Source organism: Apostichopus japonicus, chromosome 5 (assembly GCF_037975245.1).
Source record: "Apostichopus japonicus isolate 1M-3 chromosome 5, ASM3797524v1, whole genome shotgun sequence".
NCBI lineage: Eukaryota > Metazoa > Echinodermata > Holothuroidea > Aspidochirotida > Stichopodidae > Apostichopus > Apostichopus japonicus.
In genome coordinates, this window is record NC_092565.1 from 23,129,507 (window position 1) to 23,139,325 (window position 9,819).

Here is a 9,819-nt window from a genome sequence, read left to right on the forward strand (position 1 = left end):
CCATTGTTTGTCTGTCTCTTAGATGTGTGTGTGTTATCATGAATGATCTAGCTACACTCCACCCTACCCTAACAACCTACCCCTCCCCCCCCCCCCCCCTCTTCAAGAGAGTTAAGTATAAAACCTGTCTGATTTTCTATAATAACAAACACCAATATTTGTAGTGTCCTCTTCATATTCTAGATTTGCCAATAAAATAACACAAATAAAAGTACTGCATCTGGAGTGAATGGAAATGCTGTATCTTCTCCTTAAAGGCATTGAAGACTTGCCCCAAACCGTGTGGGGCCATCTGAAAAAGTTAACTTTCTGTTGCTTGCAAGTGACATTTTGTTTGTGTGGCTACAAAATGCAGACAGTAATGAAACGTGATACCTTGTTATCTTTAGCTGGACCTGAGATGTCCATCGCTGTATCGTTTGTATACTGTGCTGTGGGTATTGACCGCAGCTGCATGTACTGACTGTACACTAGTGTCTAATTACCGACGGTAGCAAGCTGTGTGTGTATTTTCTGGGATCGATGGTGGTGTCTAACACTTCTGTTACACCTCATTCGAAACTAGGTCAGATTACCGGCATTAGACGTTTCTTTTTGCGCGAGTCTTCACACCCTTTTAGTTCTTGCTGCAGTTTATCTGATGTGGCTCCCTGGACTGATGCCCTGAGCTCCTCAAACTGATGCCTGGAGTTTTACATCATGCTGGCACTGCATGCCACACTGGTGGGTCCTGACCTGTCTCACCATCTTTCTTTCTCTTTTGAAAAACCGTAAATTAAGCAGCTGAAGAATTATCTCATTGATGTCAGAAAATATTTAGAAAACTATTATATTTTAAAAATCTACATAAATCCACTCATGGGCGGCGATCATGGGGGGGGGTGGGGGCCGGGGGACATGTCCCCCCAATATTTTAGGTGGGGGGATATAGTATCTAATATGCCCCCCAATATTTGGTGGCATAGTTTTTTTGCATGAGATTATTTATCCAAATCATATTTGGCGGTGGCTAAAACTTCATCCAACACATGCTGTACGAGGTAAATGACTCTTCGTGGTCGTTTCTGTGACCTGTGACCGTATAGCATGTTGTCACTCATGATTATTATCATAATGTCTGTACATCTCTTGTGTATGGGTGTAAGTACGTACAATCATATATAAGATCCATATCGATATGGGTTCACTGGGTTTCCATTTGGCCTGTTTCCTACAACAATAAATTAACTCTGTCTGAATTTTCGAAAATTCCTTGACCAACATTCTTCATCATACTTCCCTCTACTCGTGCAATTTTGACCGGTCTGTTAGGGGTTGAAGGTTTTTTTTCTATATTGGTTGTCCATAGATGACATTTTGTGCAACATTATGGGTATGTTTTGAAGTGAATTTATTATTCAAATTCTGAACAAATAATGGGCTATAAACCTTGAAAAGTGGGGCTGACGGGTATTGTGGGCTGTTACGTAGTATTACCTACAAAAGCAATGATCTACAGGAGATGCCATGAGGTCGAACATGATGTGTGACTGGTGTCAATCTTGAAAAAGGTTATGGATGAAAACAAATTATTGGGAAAAACTTGGTTCTCAGGCAAAAGTGTACATCTGGTTGGTCATTTCCAAGCCTGAGAAGTGCCATTTCCGGTGATCTGGGGGGTTATCAAAACCAGATAATTTTCTTGTGCGCTGCGCCCCAACCAATGGTGGCGCTCCGCTTTGATAGTAATTTGCGCCCCCCCAGGTTACAAAATCCTGGATACGCGCCTGTATGTGTATATATATATATGTATAAATATATATATGTATAAATATATATATGTATAAATATATATATATATATATAAATATATATATATATATATATAAATATATATATTAATATATATACAAAATATCACGAAGCACGCCAAAAATTTTGGGGATGAAGTTGCTACGCGCCTGCACCCAAGCAAATGTCCCCCCCCCCCAATATTTGAAACAAATCGCCGCCCCTGAATCCACTTTTGTTAACAAGTTTCATAGGTCAGACGAATTCTAGCCTTCTTTGCAAGGAAGAATCTTGACAAATATTACATTGTTGTTTAATAATCAGCTACCTTGCACCTTTGTGGGGATGTTTCATATGAAACATTGGAGTGATTCTGGTTGGAAGTGAATCATTGTGATAGATATGCAACCAGCTGATTTAACTGTAAGAAAGAACACCAAAACCATTTGAAGACTGAAACTATTGTTGATAGTCAATGAACCTAATTTTCAGGAGGTAAAACAGCCATAAAATAAACAAGCAAACAAATATAATATTTTGGTCATTTTTCTATATCTTTAATACTTTTCCTCACATATCCAACAAACCTGAACACGCTTTGCTGTTATTCTTGTATCCATACCATTGGTCTGAAAAACCATGAAGATTTTGTAACAGGAAATGCTTACATTGGAAGACCTTGGAAGAAACAACAACTGCAACATTGAGACAAAACGTTACCTTCAGGGAAGCCATCTTCCTTACATGATGAAGGTAGCTGCAGTGGTTCTTTGAGAAATCCTTACAAAATCAAGTACAAATGCATGTACAAATTGTCCAGTGGTGATGCTTTGTGTAATGACAAGACTACCAAAAGTAGTTTTTAATAGTTTATATACATAATATTGAAAGAATAGACAAAACTTTGACATTCAGGCCAATATTTTGCATTCAAGGATGCCATTTGTGATCTACAAGACCAAGTTATGATTTCATATTTCCTTATGTGTACATTTAGTATGTGACCATATTGCTTGTAACAAACAGTTTCCCATTAATGCTTAGAACAGCTTTTGTTTCTCAACATAGCATGTGTTTTTCATATTCTCCATTGAAACTATTGTTGAAGACATTGCCAATATCACGCAAACAAACAACCGATTTTTCAGTTAGGGTAAACAAAGGTTAGAATCTAAGGTTTTCTTCATGCAGATGGAATGGGTTGTGAATGGTGCGATTGCCTATACATGTACATTTGGTAGAGGTCCAGAAATAAACCAAACTGTACAGTAGTGACACTGACCTTGTGGTCAAATTTGCTTTTATAAGTCTTCAGTTCTCCCAAACCGAGCAAATCCTTTATGTAGCCTGGGCATTGTTCATTACAAGCATCTTTGTCACAAAGCTTAATGATGATTTTTCATGTTTACGTTCCTTCAAATTCCTAAATATGAAATGCTAATTTGAAGTATTTAAAAATAAATTATTCATTTCTATGATAATTAGTCAAGACCACAGGGATTTTTCTACTGGCTAGAGTTTATTGCTAAGCAAACTTGCTTAATGTTATGTGCATCTTTAGGTCAAAACAGCATCCCCATGGCATTTTGTATAACAAAGATGATAAACTGATTATGAAAAAAAGTGAAAACATAAAGTAAACACAAAGCATTATGGTCTAACTGTTCAACTATGACATCACATGTTTGCTTCAAGTCCACTCACTTGTACAGATTGCAACATTTTGAAGTACGTATCAGTGTCTCAAACAAGCTATGTAGGAATTGGCTACAAATTGCACAATGATGCTTACAATGTGTTCCTCTTTCAACAACCAAATATAAAATTTGCCCTGAACTATCCTTCTAAGAAACAACTAAAATGTAGTCACTGTTATCCGATAGATCAGAAATTACTCCAAATGGAGATGTTGAAACTTGTAAACTGACCTGAATGATTCATTTAAAGCAAGAGCAAATAGTATAACTATCAATTATCATCTTTGTTAAAATCAAATTTAAATGGTGAAGATATATATGGCAATTTGTAGAACATTTCTGGGTTGACCACAAATTTCATAAGCATGCGGTGGCACCAGTTTTTATTCATCAGCTAATTTCTTGGATACATCAAAGATCCACTTGTTCTGCATGTACCTGTCACATAAGGTTTCTCTCCCTTTCAGGAATCTCTACGATAATGATAATTCTCAACTGGTGCCCTGTAAATTTGCTTTCATACGTTTTGACATCGTCGGTAGCAATCCTAGATGTTTTTCAGTGCACTTTATTAGACAGCCTTCGAGTTCTTGCTTCAGTTTGTCTGTCTGAGCTCCTCCGACTGATGCCCCCAGTCTATCTTTTATATCATCCTGGCACTGCATGCCACACCGTTGAAGCCGGTCCTACCAAACAAAAGAGAATTGTGACATCACATGAGTAAATTTGCAAAGAGAGAAAGGAGATTAAATAAATGCATTTCCTAGACTTTTGTCTGGTAAATTTTGCCTGTCGGCTTGCCCAAATCTTCGAATTAATGTCGGTTTAAATAATTTCATCCTGGATCCTGGAACCTCTGCATCACAAAGATCCATTATATCCAAATCAAAACTACACTATGAAATGTTTCCCAAAAAGAAATGAGGGTGGTATTGAAGAACTTAGCATACATAGACTGTGGATTTAGGACCTGATTAATTCACTCTGGCTTCGGCTTTGAGTATGTTTCTTCATGCTGCTGTGCTGGACGAGTCTAACCGTAATATTAATTACCAACTTTGCGATCCACAATACATGTATACAACTTTGCAATCTGCTGTCCCCCACACAATTTTGCAAGGTCGGCTAAGAGTTACTCTACAGTTCTAACTTTCGGGAAACCAAAAATGACTTTAAGCAAAAAAATTGTTCTGATGTAGTTTAAAATATGGAAAACAATTTCCAGAGCCAAAGTTATCATCAATGGTTTGCCCCTCAAAAGTAACATTCCAAATATTTCAAATTATCTCTTAAAGAAGAGCATCTTGACAACTGTAAGAAATGTTCCCAACAATGCATTCTTTCCTCTTTTTTGTTGAGACTATGACATAACTCAACAATCAATTTCTGCATGCAGTCATTCTTTAAAAGTTAACACTGCAAATAATGGTGATCGAAGAATACAAGTTAACATTCCAGGTTTGAGGAATGACATCATATAATAGCAACGTTGAGTCGCTTTAAGCTCTATATGTATCAACTCAGTCACACATCCAGGACGGAATATTAGAAGAGTGTGTCGGCTGTCTCGTGTAATTTCTGACTGTTACACCTGTGTCTGGAACTGCAGTCAAAAGAGCAAACCTGCCTCTCCAACAAACTACCAGATATGACTCTGTAATATATGAAGCGGCCATCTTTACTAGCTTCAGGATAGTATGACTACTTTACATGCATAAGGTCATTGTCAAGCAACAGAACCCCCTACAAAAGCACTGCCGGTGTTTGAGACAACATTTCTTGACCAAAACATAACCTTTAGGTAAAGTTATTTGAAGAAAATAACATTTCTGGCTTGAAAGAAATTGAACCTGTGACCTCAGGATTTATAATTTCTTGTGTTCTTCCAAGCAACCTCTACAGATCCACGATCCCTTTATAATATTAGTGTGCTTAACTTACTAGAAAATCATTGAGTTCCTGTTGTATGTAATTTTGTCCTTGCTGAATTGGTTGAGAGCATCTCTCTGCACACGACTGGACATCACTCATTTGATATTGAGGATTTTCACAACATCTGGCACTACAAAGGTACATTTCTCTCTGTGGAAAATTAACAAACAAGTTGTTCAAAACAATGAAAATATGGTTATGTGTACATATATTTTGGGGTATTTAGTTTAATGTTTATTTACAAACAACTATTTGTCCCTAGGATGACCTCAAAAGCTGGGTTTGGTCGTCCAGAATGTTGGTAGTCCCACATGACTGTTAGACGACCTTTAGTAAGTTGCCCTGAAGGTTCCTAATATCTTAATCAGATTTATGACATGTACAAAAACTCTAGTAAGGTAAGTTTCTAATGAAAAATTACATATACAGCATGAAAGCTCAGATGATACGTCAAGCCTTCCCGATATTCAGATATTGCTCTAGGGGGACCACTGACATGACATCAACTAGGATGAAATGGCGACAACCTGAGGAGATGAAATGACAAGATGACATGAGATGCTACTGTACCCACGAACCATACATGTGGGAAAACATGCAGATCAAGATGTTAATTACTTATAAATGCAAACCATAGATAATAATGCTGATATAATGACGCTGAAAAGCATCAAATTAATTGTAGAGAGGTAGTACTTGGTTTGCAGGGGTAAATGCATGTATGCAGTTGGATGTGGCAGCCGGTACAGTACAGACACAAATAGAGTTTTCCAACAAGTAGCTGTATGATTCCTGGGATACAGAATGCTAAATATGTGGGTTTCCTTCAAATCCTTTTATTAGGAATGAAAGTCATACATCTAGCAAGAGGTCATGTCGGATAGAAGACTGCACTGATTTGAAGAACTGTCCAGCCTATATTGCTAACATTTAGTATTCCTGAATTCATGGACTGTCCAGCCTATATTGCTAGCATTTAGTGATTCCTTAATCCACTTCCAAACAAAACGTAACTAGGCTAAGGAGTAATTTCTCAAGTATCAAGCTAGTGGGAAGTTTTATGAGGTCAATAAAGAGGGGCTGTGTTTGGATTTGGGTGATTTTGAAAGAGTTTTCACCATTTAAAATATAGTAGGAATATCTTACTCTTAAAAACACAAAATGTTACCTTGCATTTATATTTCTAACTCTTCAAAAGCCACCCTTGTGAGTTTTAAGTACAATCCACTCATAAAGTACACTGCACCATAGTAGTATACATGTACCAAAATGGTGCCTTGTCAACTCAAGGTGAGATGTTTCTATGAAAATTGCACATCAAAGTGCATAAACATTGATGTATTCTGCAGGCGTATAAGACCAAATACTGAAAAGATTTGCCAATTCAAAGTCTTACGCTCCTTCTGTGCAGAGCCTAGGCCCTATTGCACCTTGCCATGCTCATGTGGCTTCTGAATGGCATTGCCAACAAAGAAATGATAAAGAATCACCACCATTTAATGCTGGACACTGTACCTCATTTGGTATAGCCTAGACTAGGTCTGGTGTCACAACTAACAATGACTGCAATTGGTGATTAGACCTAGGCCTAAGCTGCATGGTAATACTAATGACTACACATTGACTACTAATCATGAATGGAGATATCATGAGTCAAAATATGTGCTAAAATCAGGGGACAAACTAAAACGAATGACAGCGAATGACCGAATGACAATTGACTTTGTACAGGGTTAATTATCATTTGCGAATGACAGCGAATGACAGCGAATGACAACGAATGACAACGAAGGACAGTGGTGAGCGGAGATAGAATGATTAACGGAGTGGAGTAAATGCGGTTTTTGGTTTTCTGCGCAAAAATGATTTGAGGAAAATCGCATGTTACGTGGTTGCAGGGTTTTGGTGTAATTTACGGATAGAAACCACAGGGAAAGTTCTTGTGTGAGAATGCGCTTGAGTGCTGTGCTTTTTACCTCTGTAGATTTATATTAAAGATAACTGGAGCCGTTTCAAGATTATAGTATTTTTAGTTTCTAACAATTAATAAAATCAAACTTACAATTTCGCTAAACTATAAGGTGCGTTTTTATCTTGTCCGTACATTACTAGATCTAGATACCCACGAAGTCTGAACTGTGATACACGGTTGAAGCAAATGTCTGTGCTGTCATTACTGTCATTCGTTTTAGTCAACTCAATTTTTTAGTGTGTAAAACATATTGTCATTCGTTATGTGTAACGCAATTGTCATTCGTTTTAGTAACACCCTAAAATCAGCTGCAGTTTAGCCTTATTTGTCAGCTTTCCTACCTACCCTGGCAATGGCATCCATTTATGTGCCATCTAGGCCTGTTAGTGTGAGAACTACATTAAAACCGGCATTAGTACTTGACTGCAGTACTTGAACAATGGCAATGATTTAGGTAGCTTCCCTTAAGTTTATTATCAATTGTGTTTTGTTAAGCCTTGTTTGGCTAGGCTTAGGTTATTCACGGGAAGCAAAACAATAGTGTAGTCTTGGCTATGTACGTATAGTAATCAGAGTTTGCATGTGAAGTTAGGCCTACTTCTAGTAGTACTAGTAGTAGTAGTACAAAGCCTTAGGGAAGTTAGGCCTACCTGCATTTTACGAAAAACACTTCTGTCAATATCATCAACCATTCGTGAAACAGATTCGTCGACTTTCGCCCGACTAGCTTGTAGAGCCGCTGAGATAGGTTCACCCATTTTGCAGTTGTGGAATTCGAGAAGTAAACAATTGTTATGTTGAATATTATATCCGATAATAACATGAACCTAATCGAAATGTGTACTAAATGCTACAACCCGATCATTTTTTCACACTTCGTACTCGCAAGCAGGGAGTTGTTAGTTTTGTACATCCACAAAGTACACACGAGCCCATGTGTCGATTACGCAATATGGTCCAATGCATTTTACAGAAGGGTATGCAGAGTTTCAGCTTCACCGTGTCACATTTTATGATTTACACTGAGTAATCAAAATTGCTTTTAATGGGTTAAATTCAAAATATTGTGCAGTTGGTGCATTATTAACATTTCTTGTGTTTTCACGTAGAAAATACTTTAATTTGCATTTGAACCTGTTGCATTCTAAATACTGTGTGTAAAAGTAAGTTGGCCTGACGTTTCTATCCTAGCAGGATCTTCTTCAGAGGCTAAATGACAAGTTACAGTAACAGAGGGGACAAAAACACGAAAAGAATACAGACAGGTTAATGAGCACGGTGAACTCAATGAGATAGATGAAAGGGGATTATAAGTAGACAAGGGATGGTGAGAAGAAAGCAACAGGGGAAGAGGAGAGGTAGGAGACAAGGGCGTAGGAACCGGGGGGCTGGGGGGGGGGGGGCGCCAGCCCCCCAGTGAAAAATATGGGGGGGCGGAAGTATCATTCCGCCCCCCGCTCCGCAAGTCAGAAAACCCCTTTTTCATTTCCAAATCAGAAAAAAATCTCATTTGGAGCACCAAATTGCATCTAAGGCCAGGTGAAAATGCAAAATTATTTACAAAATGGAGTGGGTGTTGAAGTGTGCTATATTGCACCAAATTGCATCTGAGGCCACCTGGAAATGCAAAAAAAATCCAAAGGGGAGGGGGACACCCCCTCCCCTTAGACCCCTCCCCCAGGTCGGCCATCAGTCTTCAGCCCCCCCCCCCCCCACTCAAAAGTACCTTCCTACGCCACTGGTAGGAGATAAACAGTGGATGGACAAAGAGAGGATTAAAGGCACAGGGTAGGGAATAAACTGGGGAGGGACAAAGGCAGAGGGGTGTGGAGAAAAAAGGAGGGGAAGACAGCTGTGAGAAGATGAGTGAAAGGTGGGGGGAGGGAGAAAGTGGAGAAGGAGCAGGGAACAGAGGAAAAGTTAGTCATGTCCTTCCTGAATGTTCAGCCCATGAGGTTGGATGGTACGAAGGCGTTGCATCCAGAGCCTCTCTCTGCTGATTCGTACTAGGTCAGGACGGCTACCTAAGGATTCAATCCCCTGTAGGGACATGTCGTTAATGGTATGGTTGGGAAGGTTAAATGGTCTCCAACTGGGGTCTCGGTCTTCATGGTGTTGACTGTGGATCTGTGACCATAGAATCGCTTCTTGAGGGTGGTTTTGGTTTCGCCAACATACTGGATGCTGCAAACTCTACAAGAGATTAGATAGATGACATTGGTGGTAGTGCAAGGGATGTGACCCTTAGTCTTGTGTGTGAGTTGCATGCTGTGGCTGGTGATGGAATTGAATTCAACAATGTGGTGGCTGCAGACGATGCGTCTCGAAGTACGATCACATTTGAAAGTACCATGCTGAATGGGTGTGGGGTTAGAAGTTAGTTAGAGGTGGAACAGCAGCACGCACAAGAAGGTCTCGTAGGTTGCATGGTCGTCTGTAGGCGATGAT

General features: G+C 39.0%; 1 protein-coding gene across 1 annotated transcript; it reads right to left on the reverse strand.

Annotated features, from left to right (window-relative positions):
• Nucleotides 1-2,304: 2,304 nt before the first annotated feature.
• LOC139968098 (protein FAM136A-like) lies at nt 2,305-8,268 on the reverse strand. The gene is made up of 3 exons (XM_071972455.1): nt 8,022-8,268; nt 5,409-5,549; nt 2,305-4,153 (listed from the first exon to the last, which is right to left on the reverse strand). Exons 1-3 carry the CDS (start codon nt 8,127-8,129, stop codon nt 3,959-3,961), a joined length of 444 nt encoding a protein of 147 aa, XP_071828556.1. The 5' UTR covers nt 8,130-8,268; the 3' UTR covers nt 2,305-3,958.
• Nucleotides 8,269-9,819: the final 1,551 nt, after the last annotated feature.